This window comes from Oncorhynchus mykiss, chromosome 1 (assembly GCF_013265735.2).
Source record: "Oncorhynchus mykiss isolate Arlee chromosome 1, USDA_OmykA_1.1, whole genome shotgun sequence".
Taxonomy (NCBI): Eukaryota; Metazoa; Chordata; class Actinopteri; order Salmoniformes; family Salmonidae; genus Oncorhynchus; species Oncorhynchus mykiss.
In genome coordinates, this window is record NC_048565.1 from 37,164,472 (window position 1) to 37,189,333 (window position 24,862).

General features: G+C 44.4%; 1 protein-coding gene across 2 annotated transcripts in view; it reads left to right on the forward strand.

The window, feature by feature from the left end:
- LOC110522323 (excitatory amino acid transporter 2) overlaps window positions 1-24,862 on the forward strand; it is a 43,176-nt gene that overhangs the window by 10,999 nt on the left and 7,315 nt on the right. For both annotated transcript variants that reach the window (XM_021600639.2, XM_021600646.2), the window contains exons 2-9: window positions 14,646-14,785; window positions 21,914-22,066; window positions 22,346-22,596; window positions 22,792-22,942; window positions 23,254-23,380; window positions 23,567-23,800; window positions 23,990-24,184; window positions 24,563-24,697. In XM_021600639.2, the coding sequence (XP_021456314.1) occupies window positions 14,656-14,785; window positions 21,914-22,066; window positions 22,346-22,596; window positions 22,792-22,942; window positions 23,254-23,380; window positions 23,567-23,800; window positions 23,990-24,184; window positions 24,563-24,697 (1,376 nt within the window). In that variant the 5' untranslated portion in view covers window positions 14,646-14,655. The remainder of the gene's footprint in view (window positions 1-14,645; window positions 14,786-21,913; window positions 22,067-22,345; window positions 22,597-22,791; window positions 22,943-23,253; window positions 23,381-23,566; window positions 23,801-23,989; window positions 24,185-24,562; window positions 24,698-24,862) is intronic.

Sequence of the window (24,862 nt, forward strand, 5' to 3'; positions counted from 1 at the left end):
AAGAGCTGTCAAAGGACACCAGAAACAAAATTGTAGACCTGCACCAGGCTGGGAAGACTGAATCTGCAATAGGTAAGCAGCCTGGTTCAAATAAATCAACTGTGGGAGCAATTATTAGTAAATGGAAGACATACAACACTGATAATCTCCCTCGATCTGGGGCTCCACGCAAGATCTCACCCCGTGGGGTCAAAATGATCACAAGAACGGTGAGCAAAAATCCCAGAACCATACGGTTCTTAGTGAATTACATGCAGAGAGCTGGGACCAAAGTAACAAAGCCTACCTTCAGTAACACACTACGCCGCCAGGGACTCAAATCCTGCAGTGCCAGACGTGTCCCCCTGCTTAAGCCAGTACATGTCCAGGCCCATCTGAAGTTTGCTAGAAAGCATTTGGATGATCCAGAAGAAGATTGGGAGAATGTCATATGGTCAGATTAAACTAAAATATAACTTTTTAGTAAAAACTCAACTCGTCGTGTTTGGAGGACAAAGAATGCTGAGTTGCATCCAAAAAACAACATACCTACTGTGAAGCATGGGGGTGGAAACATCATGTTTTGGGGCTGTTTTTCTGCAAAGGGACCAGGACGACTGATCCGTGTAAAGGAAAGAATGAATGGGGCCATGTATGAGATTTTGAGTGAAAACCTCCTTCCATCAGCAAGGGAATTGAAGATGAAACGTGGCTGGGTCTTTCAGCATGACAATGATCCCAAACACACCGCCCGGGCAACGAAGGAGTGGCTTCGTAAGAAGCATTTCAAGGTCCTGGAGTGGCCTAGCCAGTCTCCAGATCTCAACCCCATAGAAAATCTTTGGAGGGAGTTGAAAGTCCGTGTTGCCCAGCAACAGCCCCAAAACATCACTGCTCTAGAGGAGATCTGCATGGAGGAATGGGCCAAAATACCAGCAAAAGTGTGAAAACCTTGTGAAGACTTACAGAAAACGTTTGACCTCTGTCATTGCCAACAAAGGGTATATAACAAAGTATTGAGATAAACTTTTGTTATTGACCAAATACTTATTCTCCACCATAATTTGCAAATAAATTCATTAAAAATCCTACAATGTGATTTTCTGGATTTTTTTTCTCATTTTGTCTGTCATAGTTGAAGTGTACCTATAATGAAAATTACCGGTCTCTCATCTTTTTAAATGGGAGAACTTGCACAATTGGTGGCTGACTAAATACTTTTTTGCCCCACTGTACTTGACATGTCTCTCGCAGTTAAGGACCTTTAGAAACTTGTGTGGGTCTGCTGTTTACTGGGTTTTGTGGCTTCTGCAATTAGTGGGAAGCAAATAACGTTGACGTCCTCCGATATTAATCTATTGCAATCATATCGTATTTTGCACCAACTCCCCTCCCTGGGCTTGGGCCTTTACTAATATATCTGTCTGTGTTATTAAAAACACCGAACTAACACTTGTTGAATGCACAAGCAGGCCCGTAATGATGGTGAATGAAGAGCCAAGACCAACTCGTCGGCGGGAAATCACTAGGGTCTTTCTGATTCAGATGTCATAGATGTTGTTAGAAATCAATTACACACTGTTTAGTTGCAGAACAACTCAAACTTTCCATAGAAGGTTGCTGTCTTTAACTCACTGAGAGTCTGGCAGTTGAGAGAACAGCGCAGGGAATCACACAAAAGGGGATTCTTAGGCTGGGGTATTTGGGGGAATTTTTGTTTTGTGGCTCAGACCTCGATTCAAGGATATACCACACCCTTAGAGGATTCCCTGGGCGTGCATTTGGGGATTACATGTGTGAGTATTAGACACTTGATGGGAGAAATACATGTTGGTAAATGTAAGTAATTATGATGGACTCCCACTGGTAGTAGGCTAGTTGACATAAATGAGAGAGAAAAAGCTGTCCACCCCCAGAGTTCCCTCCCTCCCTCCCTCTCTCTCAACAGCATTCCATAACTGTGTGAGGCTGTAGAAATATCTACACAGTTTGACAAAACATGCAGCGAATCATGACGTGGAAAGAAAAACAATGAACCGGGGACCAGCCCCCAAGGGCATTTCACATGTTCAGCAGGCGGCAATAGGCTACCCAGTCTCCATCACAACAACACATTCAATATGCCAGTAGACTGTAGATGATATGCCTATTCCTATACAGTGAGTCTTCGGACCTAGTGCCTACTGTACACTATAAAACCATGTATGGTGTTTGCCATCATTGTTTTTCATGTAAAACTCCTCTGTTTTCACTGAAGGTTTTGTGCAGCCAGAGTCGGATGGGGTTCTGAAAGAACAGCAGGCGGTCGTCCCGCTCAACGTGGTTCTGAAAGGACAGCAAACTTGGCGTGCCAAAGTATGCACTGAAAAAAAGTAGTCATAAAGCACAGGCTTTTAAATGCCAAGCAAATTGTGCTTACCTGCAAGCCCTAGGGTCCTACTTCAAAAGACATTTGGTATATAAATTGTTGTTGAGTTATGTACTGTATGTCCCCAACGTTTGTTTGAATTGAGTGGAAGTCACAGTGCTAGGCTAGTCATTAGGAAAGCTGATCTGGTCCAGCTAGACCTTTTCCCATCAATGCAATAGGTTTATTAGTATGCTCTGCACTTGTTTGCTCAGAATCCAGTCCAGTGTTCCAGATTTTTTGGCAACAGGATCTTGGCTAAGAAATGTATTTCTTACCCAGGGCTATTTGTTCAGACACATCAGCACAAGCAAGGCAATGATCAGCAGCATAACTAGTGCTTATTACAGAGATGCAGATAAAATACATTGAATAAAGAGATAGATTAGAGAATGAGAAAGGAAGGAAGAAAGAGAGGAGATGAGTCTTCTAAGCAAAATCTTCCTACTTCACTGACAACTCTGTCACACTCTCCTGCATCCCTGATACCAGCCCTCCTCTCTCTCCCTCCTCTCCCTCCCTCCTCTCCATCCTCTTCCTCCCTCCTCTCCCTCCCGTCCCTCGCACCTCTCCCTCCATCCTCTCCCTCCCTCCTCTCCCTCCTCTCCCTCCCTCCTCTCCCTCCCTCCTCTCCCTTGCTCCTCTCCCTCCCTCCCCACGGTGCTAGCTGGTATTGCTCTGCATCCTGGTTTAAACGTATTATCCAACACAGACTCAGTGTCACAATTAGAGAGACAAAATACAAAATTAATACTTGATGCCCTCACTGTCAACATCTATTAGCCTGGTTCTATTAGAGTTCCCACGTGTTTACCAAGGATTTAAGTATGTCACAGAACAGTATGAATGTTCAGTGCACTCTTTCCATATAGTGTTGTACAACTACTGTGGTACTTGCTGTTTAGTGAGCTTTACATTTTTTCTTGTCGATAGATGCCATATAGTGCTTCTGTAGGTATGTATCTCTAGAGTAACGGTAGCAGTATGATATGTTGTGTCTTGAGGAATCTATAATAGAGTCTTTGGAAACAGAGCAGCTGGTAGATGACAGAGACTGTCTGCACTAATGAAGCACATTCCATATAAGGTTTGTATAGACATCGCGTGTATAGTGGATATCGCTGGATGTCTCTGGGTTATTGTCAAGCCTGTATTTGAACCTCAGGAGGCTGCTGAGGGGAGGACGGCTCATAATAATGGTTGGAACGGAGCGAATGGAATGGCATCAAACACATGGAAATCCTATGTTTGATGTACTTAAAACCATTCCACTTATACCCTCCAGCCATTATTACGAGCCATCCTCCCCAATTAAGGTGCCACCAACCTTCTGTGATATGAACAGTTCAGCATGGAGCTGGATGTATTGACTGTGCACTAGGTATTAGCATATATGGCTGCCAGTATATGGTGTAATGTGCCTGTCTATGGGTGTGCCTGCACTTACGTGTGTCTGTATGTCAGTGTGGAGGAATGATGTCTGTCTGGGGTGGTGTGAAGACAAGAAAGGAGAGTCACACTCTTAGAAACAAAGGTGCTACAGTATATAGAACCTTAGAGGGTTCTTCAGCTGGCCCCATAGGAGAACCCTTTGAAGAACCCTTTTTGGTTGCAGGTAAAACCCTTTTGGTTCCAGGTAGAACCCTTTTGGGTTCCATGTAGAACCCTTTCTACAGAGGGTTTTACATGGAACCCAAATAGTTTTATCTGGAACCCAAAAGGGTTGTTCAAAGGGTTCTCCTGTGGGGACAGCAAAATAACCCTTTTAGGTTATATATAGCACCTTGTTTTCTAAGAGTGTGACTCTCCTAACAGCTGAAAACCCCTTTTGGAACACTGTTTTCTAAGTGTAGAACGATACCGTGGGGTGAGGAGAGTAGAGGAGAGGAGAGCTATGCTGGGTCTGAAGGGTTGTCCTCAGACTGGAGTTTTTAATTAGTAAAAGCACATTCATCCTCCCTAGTCCTCTTACTGGCTGTGTGTGTGTGTGTGTGTGTGTGTGTGTGTGTGTGTGTGTGTGTGTGTGTGTGTGTGTGTGTGTGTGTGTGTGTGTGTGTGTGTGTGTGTGTGTGTGTGTGTGTGTGTGTGTGTGTGTGTGTGTGTATGTGTGTAGATGTGTGCGTGTGTGTGTGTGCGTGTGTGTGCGTGTGTGTGTGTGTGTGTGTATGTATATACATGTGCATCTGCACACATGTATTTGAGAGTGTGGCCCTAGTGATGTATGAAACCGAATCTAATTTCACAGGGTGAGCCTTCTAACACAGATGTCAGCCTCTCCTGTAACCCTCAGACTGGATCCCTCTCAGATACAAATACACTTACAGTACATACTCCATCTCCACTTCAATTGGTTGCTTTAATCTGGCCTCTCTATGTTACACTTGAACCATCCACTCCCATTTTCCCCTTCACTCTCTTTCCATTATCGCTTACTCTCTCTCTTTCTCACCCCCTTTCTTTGTCTCCCTCCCTCTTCCAACACCCACACCTTCCCTCATTTTCTCCTCCTCCTCCTCCCATCTCTATCTCCTGCCCCCTCTCTTCCTCCATCCATCTATCTATCTATCCCTCCCTCCTTTGCTCCCTCCACCCCCCCCCCCTTCGCTCCCTCCCTCTCACCCTCTCATTCGAATAGATCAGTGCAGTGTAGCGGTGTAGGAGGGGGTGTGGTGGGCCTGCCTTCCGGATTTAATGAGCTCCTGTGGGGATCGGACTGAAGCCATCAAAAGCTGCGCTCCTCTCTTCTGTGCTGTACAGCCAGCTCTGTTAAACAGATGCGCCAGCACTAATGATAGCAGCACTGCCACATGCAAGCGTGAACGCAGGGATGGAGAAAAGTAGAGAAACGAGAGGACAGAGAGAGGCGAGAATAGAGGTGGAGAGACGCTCTAGCGTAGGAACATAGCCCCTCTCTGATTAGGCGGAGGGAACGAGGGATAGATGGAGAGGGAGAAAAGGAAAGTGCGATGAGGGAAATCTCCTAGATTCACTGCTGGCCTTTCATTCTGCAGCATTTTCATCCAAGGGAGGGAGTTGGGGAGAGATGGAGAGAGGTGGAGGGAGGTGGAGAGGTGGAGGGATGTCTGGGAAGAGATGGAGAAAGGTGAGGAAGTGAGGGGTGGTTGGGGGAGAGGTGGAGAGCGGTGGAGGGAGATGGACAGCCCAGAAACCAAATCCCTGGGGTGTCTTTGTGAGAGCCAACAAAACCACAAGCTGACAGCAGCATCAGACCATAAAAGACTGTAAGGGAGAGAAGCGTGAGAGATGGAAATTGAGAGAATGTATTGTTTATTACGATCTATGAGTATGGAAGAGAGAGAAAGAGAGAAATCAGGGGGGGAGCATAGGAAAGAGAGTAAGAGGTGGAGAGAGACTGAATAGCAGTTGGAGGGAGCGAATAGGAAAAGGGATACAAGAATAGAGGAGGAGAGGGACAGAGAGAAAAACTGAGAGATTCATTCATTCACTAATTTATTTACTCTCCCTCTCGCTCACTCATCCACTCACTAACTCATTCACTCTTACTCACCCTTAATCACTGTCTTTGTTTTTCTTACTCACTCTATTAATATGGCACAGATGAATCGGATTCAGCCAGCTCTGCCAGCTCTCTCTCTCTCTCTCGTTAAAAAATGGAAGTGCCATGGCAAAGCTTTTTTACAGGACTTAGACATATCACATTTCACAGGCCATGTCACATGACCTGAAAGAGCCATATTGACTGAAATAACTCAATGTTGAAGTGGCATCCCATGTGTGCAGATCCAGGATAATTACAATGAGGGTGATATGTTTTCTCTAAATAGTGTGTGTGTGTGTGTGTGTGTGTGTGTGTGTGTGTGTGTGTGTGTGTGTGTGTGTGTGTGTGTGTGTGTGTGGCCTTGGCATGAAGGAGGGAGGGAGGGGGAAAGGGGAATATGGGTACAGGGGTCACACCATGCCTGCAGGGGGGAGAGAAGAGGGGGAGGGAGAGGGGTAAGCAGCCATCCCTGTTCTTGGCTGGGATCTTGTGAAGCTCTCTGCTTCCCCTTTTCTCCCTCTGAGGGGCTAAAGTGGACAGTCCTCTTGTTCCAGTGCAGTAGAACAGCTAGACCAACATCGACCCCGAGCCAGGTTGCTAGTGACACGCACACACACACACACACACACACACACACACACACACACACACACACACACACACACACACACACACACACACACAGTCCCGCTCTGGCTCTGTTAATATGAAGAGGCCGGGGGGCACAAACAGGGAGAAATGTTCAGCAGCCGAGTGTGCAATTTGGTCTGATTGGCAACTGGAGACCATTATGTAGGCAATATCAGATATTCTCTACACCACATAGTTATCAGATCTCTCTGAGCACCTCTGACACAACCATTCAGTTGTTTCCTCAACAGTGACAGTGTCTATACATGTCCAACCATCTACATGTCTTGGAATCCATTCACCCTATCCACCCTCGTGGAATAAGTAATTAAGACTTGCTAACAACTTTCCCCTTTCCTTCACTTTGAAGAATGTATCTCCTTCTTTTTACGCATGGCATAACCTTACGTGTTTGCTAAGAGGTTAATTTAAGCATCATCTTTCACAGCCATCCAGGCTAGTGTGTGATCCCATCTCCCACTGCATGGGAAGTGGCTGGGAGGCCCCAAAGGGGTCAACAGATATCCGGGGCCTGCCTGGCCCACCTCCAGCTATCTCTACCTCACAGCCACATTGTGATGCTACAGTCATGAGAACGGGCATGGGGCCCCTCAGAGCCCACTGGGAAACTGCAGGTCATTTACATCTCCCTGGCCCTCCAGCTCTGGCACCACACACATTATAACCAGCACACTGGAGAGTTTCAAGACAAGTGTTCGAAAGCAAAAACTCTGGAGTCACAATGTAGTTAGATTCACACCAGTGCCTTGCCTTACGTGCTATACAGAAATGTCAGTGCATTGTCCTGTGTGGAGTACTGTTGTACTGTATTGTGCTGATTTTAATTGGGATAGTTCTTTGGTATGTGAGCGAGGTGGTGTGGGAAAAGCCTAGTTAAGCTGCTGTGGTTTTAAAGCTGTTGCCATAGTGTCTGGGTGTATTTGATGTTTTTTTTACACACTGTTCCTTGAGGTCTTACTTTCTTTAGTTGAAATGACAATCTAAGGTGCCTGCTACCTCCATTAATCCATCAAGTGTGTCTGTCTGTGTGTGTGTGTGTGTGTGTGTGTGTGTGTGTGTGTGTGTGTGTGTGTGTGTGTGTGTGTGTGTGTGTGTGTGTGTGTATGTGTGTGTGTGCGCGTGTGTGTGTGTGTGTGTGTGAGACAGAGAGAAAGAGACTGCGTGTGCACAGCAGCCATCGAACCTCCTCTCTTCCCTTTCTCTCTGGTGCACGGTGCGTTGCTATGACAACTCCTCTGGGTGCTGACTGCACCACAACGGACCTCTAAAAGCCAGAGCTCGGGGAACCTCCTCGCCCCGGGAAAGCAGCATAAAATTGGGATAAACGCCTTCGATTATGGGACACAATGGCCTGCCGCTCCTGAAAGATTCATTCATTCCGGAAAAAGAGAACTGTGGAGGGAGGGGTAGGGGGGAGAGAAAAGGGCGCCTCACCCCCCTCCACTCCTCTTCTCTGCTCTCCCACGGTGGACATAGGCATGACATCAACGGCCCTCAATGGGACTGGCATTCTTGACATGCCCACTGCCCCCCTCCCACCACTCTTACCCTCCATACCGCCTCCCTCCATCTCTCCCTTTCTCGCCACTGCCAGCTTGGACTCAGCGCTTGGCCGGGCGACTTGGGGCCAACACCACTGTTTGCAGGCGAGACAAAAGCCCCTCAGAGGGAGGAGAGGGGAAGCGGAGAGCTTCACATGGTCCCAGCCAAGAGCAGGGATTGCTGCCTCCCTCCCTCTGCCCTACCCCGTATAGGCCCCAATTTTGGCTTGGTGGTGGTGGTGTGACCCCAGTATCTGCGAATCCCCCTCCCCAAAATGGTCTCTTTCCTCTCCGAGCTAGAAATGTCTGAAAGAGTATGACAAGTCAAGGAATTTGGGATGAGTGATATCTCATGCCACAACCTCTGTTGGCAGTGACGCCATTCCTCTGGCTTTTGTTGGGCTGATGGTAATTTGTCTGTGAGAGGAAATTTCAACTTTCAGTCTGAATGCAGTGATATCTGTTATTTCATAGATTGAGATTGTTTTAGATATTGTTATAACGTTACCTAAATGTATGTATGACTTCTTCGTCACGTATGAAAATGTTGATTCCGCTTTTATGTCAATTGAATGGATATAGCGTTCTTGATATAGGGCAAAAAAAAAAAAAAAGATTACTATTCAGTACTTACTGACACATACAGTACCAGCCAAAAGTTTGAACACACCTACTCATTCAAGGGTTTTTCTTTATTTTATTATTTTCTACATTGTAGAATAATAGTGAAGACAACAAAACTAGGAAATATCACGTGGAATCATTTACTAACCCAAAAAGTGTTAATGTCACGACTTCCGCAGAGGTCGGTCCCTCTCCTTGTTCGGGCGGCATCCGGCGGTCGACGTCACCGGTCTTCTAGCCATCGCCAATCCACATTTCATTTTCCATTTGTTTTGTCGTGTTTTCCCGCACACCTGGTTTCATTCCCTCATTACTCGTGTTGCATATAACCCTCTGTTTCCCCCCATGTCTGTGTGTGGAATTGTGATATGTAAATGTATGTGTACTCCAGGCTGGTTTGCGCCGGGTTATTGTAACCCGTGTGTGTTTAGTTTTCTGAGTGCCGTGTTTTGTTCGTCTCAATAAAGGGCTCCATTTGCTACCTATTTCTGCTCTCCTGCGCCTGACTTCCCTGCAGTCAGTTACGCGCTACTGTACAGTTAAATAAATCAAAATACATTTTATATTTGAGATTCTTCAAAGTAGCCACCCTTTGCCTTGATGACAAATAAAGAAAAACGCTTGAATGAGTAGGTGTGTCAAAATGTTTGACTGGTACTGTACATGGCAACTATTATATTATATTTTAGAAACATACTGACATATGATATGTACATAAATACATGATATATAGGATTAGGATTCCTGATCAGGAACTGTGGTGATGGGACTTAATCCCTCTATGTTGTGTATTGACCCCGATATCCATGCATAAAGTTAACCACTTGTGACCTCCACATTACCAGGAACCAGAGGTTTTCTGATGCAACATTTCACCCTGAACCAGTATCGGGGATGCTGGGTGAAGTATACAGTATATTGTCTGATGACATAGCTGGACACTTCTACACGACAACATTAAACATTCTTTCCATGCATAAAGGGACAGGCTTACAGAAGCACTGACCATCCCGTGCCATAAACTAGCTCATCTCTCCAGCAGAAGGTCTCTCAGACTCTTCTGCTGGCCCATCCAGAGGTTATGAAGCCCAGATTAGAGAGTTCTTCCTGGCTAGGACCATCCAGAGGTTATGAAGCCCAGATTAGAGAGTGCTTCCTGGCTAGGATCATCCAGAGGTTATGAAGCCCAGATTAGAGAGTGCTTCCTGGCTAGGACCATCCAGAGGTTATGAAGCCCAGATTAGAGAGTGCTTCCTGGCTAGGAAGATCCAGTAAGGAATGGATTGAGGAACCCCCTAAGATATTTTTTCTTTGAAACTAGGCTGTTGACTCCTCCCTCTAGCCATCTGTATGGTGTGTGTGTGAATCTGTGTGTTAGAATGTGCATCCTTTGGACACTAGTCTGGTCCACTTCAATGGTAGTGACAGACATCAGGACTGACTGGGCAGCTCTGGTCAGTGTGGCTGGATGCTCTTGTCTTGCTGGCCTACTGTGAACTGTAGCTGAGTTTTTGGGAAGATCCAGTCGTAGCCCTCAGGTTAATGTGCTGGGGTGTTATATCTTCTGACATACATATGACAGTGTCTGATGAAGCAGCAGGGATTCCACCTTGTCTTTCTATTGGCTGTCTGACTCCTTCTATAGAGCCTAGCCTGAGGCTGAAGATTATCTAACTTTGGTCAATGTACACAGCACTCACCTCGACCGCACCAGAGTTGAAGTAAGTGCATTCCTGCAATACTCTGCTCATCTCTTTTAATCTCTGGCACAGTGATCCTATTGTTGATTGATGGAAGAGCATCTGTGGTCTGCTGGTGTCGCTAATGAGCAGAGAAAACCTGCGCTTTTGGAACATGGAGATGTTTGAACGTGTCTAGTGCATTTTCTACAGGCAGCTTATACTCACAGACAGGGTTATTGTCATAACAGTTGATGCTAAGTGGGAAAAAAGTCAAGCCAGGAAACCCAGAGAAATCTTTTTGCATGGGAAGATCAGACCTGTGACGTAGTGTTTTAAATCACTATGCACAATGTGAAGGTACCGTCTGTGCCTAGAAAGAGACTATAGGTCTGAAGGTGTGTTCACATGGCATTAGGCATAAAGTGATATGATCACAGATGGCATGTCTGGCCATGGTGATTTGAAATCAATTTCATTACAGAGGAACTAAACAGAAACAGAAAATGGATGTTCAGGTTTTCTACTATCCCCATGTCACCTCTCAGTTCTCACCTAGTGTGCATCAAGCCTTTGGTGGCCTAGTGAGAAGTGCACCTACCTTTTGTGATATTAGGGAACCCAATGATCTTTCCATGATTAAGAATACATCAAATCAAATCAAGGTTAATTGGTTGCATACACAGTTTAGCAGATGTTTTAGCGGGTGCAGCAAAATGTTACTAGCTCCTAACAATGTAGTAAAATGTCAAACAAGTACACAAATAATAAAAATATAAAAACAAGAATAATAATCAAGAAGGTCGTGACGAATCCAATTAAAATCTCAAATAGCACTGTAACAGTAACCAAAATGAAATCAATACGTCTGTACACTGGAATCATTTACACAAGAAATACAAAGAATGATGTGTACAGCCGTAGATATATTGGAGTGAGCTATGTCAAGAATCCAGTATATAAATAAATATGTGGTGTGTATAAACATTGTAGCTTGATACAAAGTACAGTATTAACATTACAATAAGCTATGCTGTACTATGTAATACAGGACTAATGTATAGTATGTGTGACAATGCACACATATCGTATGTGGCATATACTGTCATATACTGGAATGGCATTTTCTTATCCTATCTGATCTGATGATACAAACTTGAAGATAGATGTGCCAAAAAATATGGATATGTGATATAGACTGGGTGTTTTCAGCTGAAAAATGAAATTGCCACTAATGCAGGAGAATGCATTAGTGGCTTGCTCTAATTTGCTAGTTATTCTGTTGAATCGGAAGGCTCTTGTCTGGACAGATCTTGTATCGGCTAGTACTGTGACAGGAGAACTAATGCGAGTGCCATTCATAGTTAATCATAATGTCACAACCCTCCCCACTCCCCCCTCGCCCTCGGTCTAACTATAATGAAAAGAGAGGGAAAAGGATTCAATTAACAGCAGTCATGCAGTAGATCTCTCCATACTACAAACTGATTGTTTTGTATTTCTAATTAATATGGCTTCTCCTCCGACAACCCAAAGCAATAATAACAGCTGCGATGATAGTGTGATGATGACTGTTGTGTGCCTGTGCATAGTGTTTACATGTCCTTTCTGCTTTTCACACGTATGAAATAGGAAGTGAATAAGTGGGAGTCTTCGCTCCGTCTGTGTGCCTAGGAACAGGCCAGCTGTTCTATCCTATAGCCAAGGCTTAGACACATCGTTATAGAGGCTGAGAACCCCTTTTTTACATCTTCTCCTCAGCAAGTGTGGTTGTGTGTGTATGTGCGTTTGCCTGTGTGTCCAATGAATGGTGTCCCATTGTGCAACACTGAACCTATAAGGTTGTTTAAAAAAATGTGTCAATACTTTGGCTTCTCCCCAAAACAAAATACAGAATCTTAGCTACGTTGCTCTCTAACTGTGTTCTGTACGTGTTTCGCTCTACCACTGTAAAAAAAAAAAAAAGACTTGATGAATGATGACTAGGTGGAAGTCTCTCAATTCCGTTTAGCCATTATTGTCCATGAGGGTAAGGATGTGAGCAACAGAGGTCTATTGAGGAGACTGGGACACCCTCTGTGTATTTGTAACTGTGGTACTGCTACCCCCAAGGGTACGGTCAAAGTTCAGAATCACTGATTCAGTTTATTTCCTCTTCGTCCTTCTCTGTAATCTATTAACTGTCATGCTTCATGAATAGGGTCAGTGTGCGCATGGTGACTAACAAATTAAACAATCATCTCTGTGAGATAATTGACTGATGTTTTAAAGTGAAATTCTAAAGATGTTTTTCAAACACATTGCTTGGACAGTGGATTGTGAATGACATAATAGAGATGTATGAATTGAGAAACAAAGATGTGTCCGTCTCTCTAGTAAACCATTCCCTCTCCTTCCCAACATGTCATCGTCATCTTCCTTCACACTTGTGTGAGTGTTGTATGACAGCCACAGCTGTCCCTCCTCTCATTTCTCCAATTAACACAAATGGTCTCTTATTTAGACTGCTCTAATGAGCAAACACTTCAATTTGTAAAGCTACTTTAAAAGTCTAGTTGACGCCCAACATTTTTCCAGCACTGAGCAAATTTCAGGTCTGCTGAGCACGAACTTGAACTTTGTGAAATACGTTTACTGTGAACACTGAGGTCGTACAGTTTCAGACAGTGGCTATTTGATGATAATGTAGGCCTACCAGAGTGGCCTACCACCAGAAACAATGGAGAAAATGCATCCCATAACCTTTTAACTTGGAAATAGCTGTTGTGTCATTCAGCCTACAGAAGCAGCCAATGTTTGGTGCTCAATGTAGGCCTACTTTCATGAGACATTTGAAAAAAAAACATGTAGGGCTGGACACTAACCTGTTTATCCACTTGTGCTTCAGACAAGGATGTGACTGAAAATGTTGTGTTGTTTGATGCAAGAAACCACTTCACAAAATAAAATATATTATTGTTCCCATACCATTATTACAGACAGATAATTACTGGTCAAAAGCCTTATTTCAGTTCCTGTAGGCCAGCCATACTGAGTGGAACCTCTGGACATACGATAATGGAGAAATTGAGAAAATAAGAGGTAGAGAAGGTAGAAGGAACATGTGAGAAAAAGAAAGGAAGAGAGATATATTGTCCAGATAAGTTCAAACTGTCAGTCAGTCTGTCTGTTACTCTTGTACCATTCCCCATCATCTCCAATAGGCCTTGTTATAGACTGCCTCCTCCACCTCTCTACATCCCCTCTTTCCCTTCTTCCCTCCATCACTCTCTTCCTCTACTTCTCTCAGTGAAGGCTCAGAGAGGGACAGTGGCCCACCCCTAGGGGAACCTGTGTTGTCCTCTAGGCTACTGGATACTTCAGCTGAAATCAGTTCATGGTTAAAGTCCCCCTCCCATTAACTCAGCGGGGACCACGCTGGAGAGATTGTTCTCAAGTTGGTGTTTCCCTGGCTGATTTTGGTTGCGTCTTAGAGTATTTGTCTACATTTGACTGGTTGATGTTTAGGATACATTTTCTTCACACTGAAAGTAGGGGTTCATTTCATAGCTCCTTAGAGACTATTGAAGAAGAGTGAAGGGTGATCCCGTCATCAAGAGTGATGATATAAACCCGTCATTGTTTCTATGATGTTTGTATACAGTGCATTTGATTTTATGACATGGCCATTTTATCGCTGTAAAAATAGGGTTGCATGTGTAACAGTATAACTTTATACCGTCCCCTCGCCCGAACCAGGGACCCTCTGCACACATCAACAACAGTCACTCTCGAAGCATCGTTACCCATCGCTCCACAAAAGCCGTGGCCCTTGCAGAGCAAGGGGAACCACTACTTCAAGGTCTCAGAGCAAGTGACGTCACCAATTGAAACGCTATTTAGCGCGCACCACCGCTAACTAAGCTAGCCGTTTCACATCCGTTACATATGTACAGTAGGTGGTACGCTGGACCAATCGATAGGCAGGTTATTCAACCCTGAACATCCAAAACAAAGGCTGAGTTGGATTGGGGATGGTTCATCTATTTTACTGTGAAGACCCAATCTAACCTCCTTCCTCACGCTCACAATATGAGGATAGTCACAAGGACATGCCTTATGATCATGTGATGTACATCTATAGTTTCGCCAGACATGTATCAAACTGGGGGCCTGTCAAATGCAGATTATGCATGTTTAAATAACTTTCTCTCTCTCTCTGTTCTCTCTTTCTCTCTCTGTCTCCCTCTTTCTCTCTGACACAGTGCCAGCATCATGCCTAAGCAAGTGGAGGTGAGGATGCACGAAAGTCACCTGGAGCCCATCGAGGCCAGGCCCAGGAACAAGTGTATCAGCTGCTTCTCTTCTCTTTTCAAGAACCTGCTGCTCACGCTCACTGTACTCGGTCAGTACAATCATCAGCTGTTTTACCAAGCACAATATCACAATATCTCTCTTTATCTCTTTCCCCTCCTTCCTTTCTCCCAACCTTCTTTCCTGTGTGTGTGAGCATGTGTAATATGTACATCACAGACCACTTGGCAGAACACTCTCATAGCGGCTCCCATTGATCATTAGCGATCACAGAGAGGTTTAGAGGTGTAGGATGCTCCATGCACAGGAAAACAAGTGCCCTCCTCATCCAGCAGGTGTACAGCATCAACGGGGTGATGTTACGTTTCTGAAGCTGTGCTTGAATCTAAAACAGCTTACAGATATCAGTGAGCTTAAAAGGTTTGTATTGCAGACTGTGTTGTGAAACAGCCTCCCAGGGCCTGTGATATTTGGCAGGGATCTAGTAGCAGAGAAAGTTCTGCCTACTAGGGGGGTAGTTTGGGGTCTGGGCCTAGTTTTGTCTGGCCTGAGCAGGACAGAGGGAGACAGAGCCAGGGACAGGAACAGAGACTGACCACAGGGCCAGTGTGCAGACACAGCTACAGGGGGCAGGAGCACTCAGATGCCAGCTCTCTGGAGAATAGGGGTAGGAGGGGTTGGGAGTGGAAGGACATGGCTGGAGAGGTTGGGGTGTTGGGGGCTAGTTTAAGATACACTACCGTTGACAAGTTTGGGGTCACTTAGAAATGTCCTTGTTTTTGAAAGAAACTATATTTTTGTCCATTAAAATAACATGACATTGATCAGAAATACAGTGAGGGTTGCTAATGTTGTAGCTGGAAACGGACGATTTTTTATGGAATATCTAAAAATGCGTACAGCAACCATCACTCCTCTGTTCTAATGGAACATTGTGTTAGCTAATCCAAATGTATAATTTTAAAAGGCTATTTGATCATTAGAAAACCCTTTTGCAATTATGTTAGCACTGCTGAAAACTGTTGTCCTGATTAAAGTAGCAAAAAAACTGTCTTTCTTTAGACTAGTTGAGTATCTGGAGCATAAGCATTTCTGTGTTCGATTACAGGCTCAAAATGGCCAGAAACAAATGAGTTTCTTCTGAAACTCGTCAGTCTATTCTTGTTCTGAGAAATTAAGGCTGTTCCATGCGAGAAATGGCCAAGAAACTGAAGATCTCGTACAACGCTGTGTATTACTCCCTTGACAGAACAGTGCAACTGGCTCTAACCAGAATAGAAAGAGGAATGGGAGGCACTGGTGCACAACTGATCAAGAGGACAAGTACATTAGAGTGTCTAGTTTGAGAAACAGACGCCTCACAAGTCCTCAACTGGCAGCTTCATGAAATAGTACCCGCAAAAACACCAGTCTCTACGTCAACAGTTCTATTTGTCACCAAGATGGCATAGCAGTCAGACGTCTTTTGTCCTCGTCTTGTCGTGTCCCGTATATATATATATGTTTACAACTTTCCTCGCATACATTTTTATATACATTTTTTATTTTCCATAAACTCATCAATACACTCTCCTGCAACCCGCCTCACCAATTTATATTTAAAAAAAAGAAAGTATTATTTACCTCAAATCTGTAATCCTCCATAGAAGCTAGCCAGAAACTAATCCAGAAGCTAGCCTGAAGCTAACCAGAAGCTAATCAGAAGCTAGTTAGCTTCTTTACTGGCTAATTGTTAGTATTCAGCTAACCACGGTTTGTGGTCATCAGCTATCCTTTAGCTCGAAAATCTATCGCCAGTTTTGTATGGCGCGGCTCGGACCGGAACATACCGGACCTATTTTTCTCTCCATGTCCCCGGATTTCAACCGCTAACTCTGGACATTTATACCTGGAACTCGCAGCTAGCTAGCTGCTATCCGTGTGACTATCGGCTTACGTCGATTCCGGAGCAAATATCAATTATTCCGGAGCTAGCCAGCTGAAGAGTTCCATCAGTCACTCCTGGGCTATAATCACCTATACGGACCCGTTTTACTGCCAACGCGGAGCCCCATTGGGCCTTCACAACTGGACTACCAACGTTATCTACCCGAGGGATTTATCAGGCTGGCTCCTCCGTCGCGACAATACCTGAATGCCCATCTGAATGCCCATCTGCGGTCCGCTAATCTGAATAGACCTATCGGACAATTTTTTAAAAATATTTTTTGTTTTTTTCTATAACTATATCTATTGTTTGTTTTTTTTTGCGAATTGGATTGATCCCCTCTACCACACGGAACCCCACTAATCCTACCGACGGAAACGAGGTGCACGAGGTGGCTAAAAACAGACCTCCATCCTATGCAAGCTTGCTACCGATGGCCCGGCTAGCTGTCTGAATCGCCGTGACCCCAACCAACCTCACTACTCATTGGACCCTTTTGATCACTCGACTAAGCATGCCTCTCCTTAATGTCAATATGCCTTGTCCATTGATGTTCTGGTTAGTGTTTATTGGCTTATTTCACAGTAGAGCCTCTAGGCCTGCTCACTATACCTTATCCAACCTATTAGTTCCACCACCCACACATGCGTGACATCTCCTGGTTTCAATGATGTTTCTAGAGACAATATCTCTCTCATCATCTGTCAATACCTAGGTTTACCTCCACTGTATTCACATCCTACCATACCTTTGTCTGTACATTATACCTTGAAGCTATTTTATCGCCCCCAGAAACCTCCTTTTACTCTCTGTTCCAGACGTTCTAGACGACCAATTCTTAGCCGTACCCTTATCCTACTCCTCCTCTGTTCCTCTGGCGATGTAGAGGTGAATCCAGGCCCTGCAGTGCCTAGCTCCACTCCTATTCCCCAGGCGCTCTCTTTTGATGACTTCTGTAACCGTAATAGCCTTGGTTTCATGCATGTTAACATTAGAAGCCTCCTCCCTAAGTTTGTTTTATTCACTGCTTTAGCACACTCTGATAACCCAGATGTTCTAGCTGTGTGTGAATCCTGGCTTAGGAAGACCACCAAAAATTCTGAAATTTTCATCCCAAACTACAACATTTTCAGACAAGATAGAACTGCCAAAGGGGGCGGTGTTGCACTCTACTGCAAAGATAGCCTGCAGAGTTCTGTCCTACTATCCAGGTCTGTACCCAAACAATTTGAACTTCTACTTTTAAAATCCACCTCTCTAAAAACAAGTCTCTCACCGTTGCCGCCTGCTATAGACCACCCTCTGCCCCCAGCTGTGCTCTGGACACCATATGTGAACTGATTGCCCCCCATCTATCAGAGCTCGTGCTGCTAGGCGACCTAAACTGGAACATGCTTAACACCTCAGCCATCCTACAATCTAAGCTTGATGCCCTCAATCTCACACAAATTATCAATGAACAAACCAGGTACCTCCCCAAAGCCTTAAACACGGGCACTCTCATAGATGTCATCCTAACCAACTTGCCCTCTAAATACACCTCTGCTGTCTTCAACCAAGATCTCAGCGATCACTGCCTCATTGCCTATATCCGTAATGGGTCAGCGGTCAAACGACCTCCACTCATCACTGTCAAACGCTCCCTGAAACACTTCAGCGAGCAGGCCTTTCTAATCGACCTTGCCAGAGTATCCTGGAAGGATATTGATCTCATCCCATCAGTAGAGGATGCCTGTTCTTTTTTTAATGCCTTCCTAACCATCTTAAATAAGCATGCCCCATTCAAGAAATTTAGAACCAGGAACAGATATAGCCCTTGGTTCTCCCCAGACCTGACTGCCCTTAACCAATGCAAAAACATCCTATGGCGTTCTGCATCCTACCAATCCTCGACTTCGGCGATGTCATTTACAAAATAGCCTCCAATACCCTACTCAACGAATTGGATGCAGTCTATCACAGTGCAATCCGTTTTGTCACCAAAGCCCAATATACTACCCACCATTGCGACCTGTACGCTCTCGTTGGCTGGCCCTCGCTTCATACTCCTCGCCAAACCCACTGGCTCCATGTCATCTACAAGACCCTGCTAGGTAAAGTCCCCCCTTATCGCAGCTCGCTGGTCACCATAGCATCACCCACCTGTAGCACACGCTCCAGCAGGTATATCTCTCTGGTCACCCCCAAAACCAATTCTTTCTTTGGCCGCCTCTCCTTCCAGTTCTCTGCTGCCAATGACTGGAACGAACTACAAAAATCTCTGAAACTGGAAACACTTATCTCCCTCACTAGCTTTAAGCATCAACTGTCAGAGCAGCTCACAGATTACTTCACCTGTACATAGCCCACCTATAATTTAGCCCAAACAACTACCTCTTTCCCTACTGTATTTATTTATTTAATTTATTTATTTTGCTCCTTTGCACCCCATTATTTCTACTTTGCACATTCTTCCACTGCAAATCTACAATTCCAGTGTTTTCCTTGCTATATTGTATTTACTTTGCCAACATGGCCTTTTTTTGCCTTTACCTCCCTTATCTCACCTCATTTGCTCACATCGTAAATATAGACTTGTTTATACTGTATTATTGACTGTATGTTTGTTTTACTCCATGTGTAACTCCATGTGTCGTTGTATGTGTCGAACTGCTTTGCTTTATCTTGGCCAGGTCGCAATTGTCAATGAGAACTTGTTCTCAACTTGCCTACCTGGTTAAATAAAGGTGAAATAAAAATAAAGAAATAAACAGTGAAGAGGCAACTCCGGGATGCTGGCCTGCTAGGCAGAGTTGTAAAGGTTAAGCCATATCTCAGACTGGCCAATAAGAATAAAATATTAGGATAGACAAAAAAACACAGACACTGAACTGAATATTGGAAAAAAGTGTTATGGACAGACAAATCTAAGTTTGAGGTGTTCGGATCACAATGAAGAACATTCATGAGACACATTAAAAGATGCTGGAGGAGTGCTTGACGCCATCTGTCAAGCATGGTGGAGGCAATGTGATGGTCTGGGGGTACTTTAGTGGTGGTAAAGTGGGAGATTTGTACAGGGTAAAAGGGATCTTGAAGAAGGAAAGCTTTCACTCCATTTTGCAATGCCATGCCATACCCTGTTGACAGAGCTTAATTGGAGCCAATTTCCTCCTACAACAGGACAATACAACCCAAAGCACAGCTCCAAACTATGCAAGAACTATTTAGGGAAGAAGCAGTCAGCTGGTAAAATGTCTATAATGGAGTGGCCAGCACAGTAAACGGATCTCAACCCTATTGAGCTGTGGGAGCAGCTTGACCATATAAGTAGTGTCAAGCCAATCCAACTTGTGGGAGGTGCTTCTGATTACCTCAACAAATTCACAACTAGAATGCAAAAGGTCTGCAAGGCTGTAATTGTTGCAAATGGACGATTCTTTGACAAAAGCTGTCACGCCCTGACCTTAGAGATCCTTTTTATGTCTCTATTTTGGTTTGGTCAGGGTGTGAGTTGGGGTGGGCATTCTATGTTTATGTGTTCTATGTTTTCTATTTCTGTGTGTTTGGCCAGGTGTGGTTCTCAATCAGAGGCAGCTGTCTTTCATTGTCTCTGATTGAGAACCATACTTAGGTAGCCTTTTCCCACCTGTGTCTTGTGTGTAGTTGTTTTCTGTTTTTGTGTCTTCACCAGACAGAACTGTTTCGTGTTGTTACATTTAGTTATTTTGTCTCAGTGTTCAGTTTTTTTTATAAATAATCACAAACACTTCCCACGCTGCGCTTTGGTCCACACCTTCTCCTTCCAACAGCCGTTACAAAAGCAAAGTTTGAATGACAATTATTATTTCAATTAAAAATCATTATTATATAACCTTGTCAACGTCTTGACTATATTTCCTCTTCATTTTGTAACTAATTTCATGTATGTTTTCATGGAAAACAAGGAAATTTCTAAGTGACCCCATCTTTTGAACGGTGGTGTACATGTAGATGGGATTTGGAGAGTGGGTTAGGGATGTTAATCAAGGTTGAGCTATGGAAAGCATTTTGAGGTCAGGTGGGGTTTAGGGCACATAGTTTTATAGTCAGGGCCAGGATAGGATCAGAGGAGAGTGTCATTTTTTCCCTCAGAATTCCCCTTGGTTATAGACCTCTATATACTGGAGTATAGTAAGAGTTACTAACCAACCCTGATGCTAACTGACTGTTTCCTAGAGAATCTGCCATCTCCAGAGGGAATATAGATGCTCTTCCAAGCACTGTAGGAACCTATCTCTGTCTGAAGCGCCTCTCCTTTCAAAGTGATCTCCTCTTAATCCTTGATCAGACTAAATCAACCTCTTTCACACTGAGACTGTTTTATGTCCCCCATCCACCACTACCCAATGGCCCCTATACATGGCATGTAATCCACATCCACTCATAACCAGTTCCAGACTGATGAATTAATATGCAACAAGAAGCAGTGATTTAAGGCAGACCTATTAAAATGAAATATTGTTATGATCTGTCTGTCAAGGTGTGTCTAAAGGCGAAGTCAGGTGCAGAGTATGATAAATAAAGCGCACTTTGTTTAAATCCCAAAACGGGAGCACAACAAAACAAATGCGCTCAAAAACACGGAACAGTAAAGTAAATAAAGTCCGAAAGAAAATTGTATGACATGAAAACAATTACACACAAAACATGATGGGAAACAGAGGGTTAAATACAATTAGATTGATTGGGGAAATGAAAACCAGGTGTGCATGAAAACCAGACAAGACAAATGGATATGTGAAAACTGGAGCGGCTATGGCTAGAAAGCTGGTACCGTAGATCGCCGAACGCCACCCGAACAAGGAGAGGAGCCGACTTCGGTGGAAGTCGTGACACTGTCAATCTTCTTATAGATCGCTTTTTATCATAAGCAAGACCCATTTGGAAATCATTCTTGTCATTTCCAAACTCTCTCCGCACAGAATCACAAAACGTTTTCTAAATGGAAAAAGTCCCCATGTTATCCCAGACCTTCTCACAAAGTAACCAGACAGACCACTCTAGGGTCACTTTCCAATCCCACCTGCTCTCAACTCCTTGTCTGGCCTCTGAGTTAGGGACCTATTGCCTTCCCTGCTCTATGTTTGTTATGAACACTGTGGCACAGGACCTTCTCGCCACTGCTCTCTCACTCTGAACTGCTCTGTCTCTGGTCTCTCTTTAGCATTGGTTCCCCTCTCGTCTTATGGTGTTTCTCTCATTCCCAGACACAGCATTTTTTTCACACCTCTTCATAGCAACTGACCCCCTCTTCCCCCTCTCGTTCTCCAGGTGTGATTCTGGGGGCTGTGTCTGGGATGCTGCTTCGTTATGCCTCTCCCATCCACCCAGACATCGTCATGGTGATTGCGTTCCCTGGAGACATCCTGATGAGGATGCTGAAGATGTTGATCCTGCCTCTCATCATCTCCAGCTTAATCACAGGTACAGTATGGTAGAGTCATGGGTTCAACAGAAGAGAGAGAACTGCTGTTTCTCCTAATATATACAGTAACTATAGACCGATATTTTATTGCCGATATAAAACATTTAGTTTTTTTAAATACAGTTTATTATTTATTAATTGCCACAGTATCAATCATCGTCTTTCACTATTAGCACTTCAAAGTAACTTAGTACACTTATTTCACACTTATATATCAACACATATTAGATACAATAGAGGAAAAATGTAAGGCCTAAAAATGCTTGTTTTGGCTGCAGGTCTGGCTGGGCTAGATGCCAAGTCTAGCGGTCGCCTGGGCACCAGGGCAATGGTCTACTACATGTCCACCACGGTGATTGCTGCAGTGCTGGGAGTCATCCTAGTGCTGGCCATACACCCTGGAAACCCCAAGATGAAGGAGCAGCTGGGAGATGGCCAAAAGCACGATGATGTGTCCAGCCTGGATGCCTTCTTTGACCTCATCAGGAACCTGTTCCCTGAGAACCTGGTGCAGGCCTGCTTCCAACAGGTACAGTACACTAAAACACCCAGAAATATTTAACCAGGCGAGTCAATAATGGCCTGGGTGAGGCACTCCCAGAACGATTCAGTTATATGAAGAACACATTTTATCTTTGCGTCCTTAACCCTAGTTACCAAAAGTTAAGATGGATTGAGATGTAAGATATTAAAGACTTGTCTGTCTTCTCTTGTCCAACCTCAGATCCAAACGGTTACTAAGAAGGTGGAGAAGGTGATTGAGGAAGACATCAATGCCACCACCACCTTGGAGGGCCTCCTGTCCAACGCCACCAAGGAGCCTGAGTTCATCATCAAGAAGTCCCTCCAGTTCAAGAGTGGCATGAACGTGTTAGGTATGGCGGCTTCTCTTTTGGACCAGGTCGCAATTGTTTCTACAACCGCCCAACTGAAAGAAACAGCACTTTTAAACTTTTAAACTTTTTTGTCTTTACCTCTTTGTCTGAGAATAAACCAGTGCATCGCATCATATCACACCTCAACGGAGTGCAGCCCATTCTGCCTCACTAACTGTGTCATATTTTTATTCTTCGTCCTAAAAATAGATTCTCCATTCACTAGGATCCTCTCTCTCCATATCTCTCTGTGAGCCCATTTACTCTACGCATTCCCAGCTGTGATTCTCTCTCCTGATTGTGCGATGCAGGAGTGATTGGCTTCTTCATTGCCTTCGGCATCTGCATGGGGAAGATGGGAGAGAGGGCCAAGCTCATGCTGGAGTTCTTCAACATCCTCAACGAGATTGTTATGAACCTGGTTATCATGATCATGTGGTAAAAGAGCTTTAGCCTTTCAAGCACATTCTGTATGAATTTATGCTAGTCATAGACATGTGCGTCCACTTTAGGAGTTTGTACATCTACATTTGATAATCTGGCATATATTGTAGACGTTGACTGAGATGGATACATATTTCTCATCAGAATGTATACATTGTTAAACCTCTCCTCTGCCCCTAGGTACTCTCCCTTCGGTATCTGCTGCCTGATCTGTGGAAAGATCATCTCCATTGATGACCTGGAGGTGGTTGCTAGGCAGCTGGGGATGTACATGGTGACCGTGATTGTGGGCTTGATCATCCACGGAGCCATCTTCCTGCCTGCCATCTACTTTGCCATTGTCAGGAAAAACCCCTACACCTTCTTCATGGGCATCTTCCAGGCCTGGATCACTGCCTTGGGGACAGCCTCCAGGCAAGGGCCACAAACATGGATGCCTCACTATTTACGCTATCTAACTGCTGTCACTGTAAATGTACAGATAACCTTATATAGAAAAGTATTGAATCTGTCAAATCTGTCATATCTGTGCTGAATGTTGTGGAATATACTGTATGCAACAGCATTAGTCTCTCCTACTGTACCTGTGTTTGTCTCTGTCAGTGCTGGTACACTGCCTGTCACCTTCCGTTGCCTGGAGGAAAACTTGGGCATCGATAAGAGAGTCACCCGTTTCGTGCTCCCTGTCGGCGCTACCATCAACATGGACGGAACCGCCCTCTACGAGGCCGTGGCAGCCATCTTTATCGCCCAGATGAACAACATCTACCTGGATGCTGGTCAGATCGTCACTGTCAGGTAGGGACTGCCATTTAACATATTTTCTGATCAGGGTGGGAGTTTCACTGCCTACCTTCTTAATGTAAGTAATGACATAAACATGACATTACATTTAGCAGACACTATTAGTCAAAGACACGTACATTTAGCATACATAGTTATGTGTTAATGGATCATGCAGGAACTGAGCAGACAATCTGTGATACCAGTCCCATTATCCTAAGTCACTATATTATTATTATAGTCACACCAACTCAGTCTGAAAGTGTTTCATGAAGTAGCTGTACCCATTAGCTCTGTAATTAATTAAGACAGTCCTTGGCCTTTGAACTTAATCTGTAGAGCAATTTTAACCGTTAAGTTGTTTCTCTCTTGCCTCTCTTTCTCCCCATGCAGTCTGACAGCTACCCTGGCCAGTGTTGGTGCGGCCAGTATTCCCAGTGCTGGACTGGTGACTATGCTTCTAATCCTCACTGCAGTCGGCCTGCCAACTCAGGACATCAGTCTGCTGGTTGCTGTTGACTGGCTCCTGTAAGTTGATCTGCATTGCTAGTGACTCAGAACCAAGTGCATGTAGTCATATGCATTCAAGGTCAAATGAGCTTATTGTATACACTGAGTACTGTATACAAAACATCAAGGACATCTGCTCTTTCCATGACATATGACCAGGTGGATCCAGGTGAAAGTTATGAT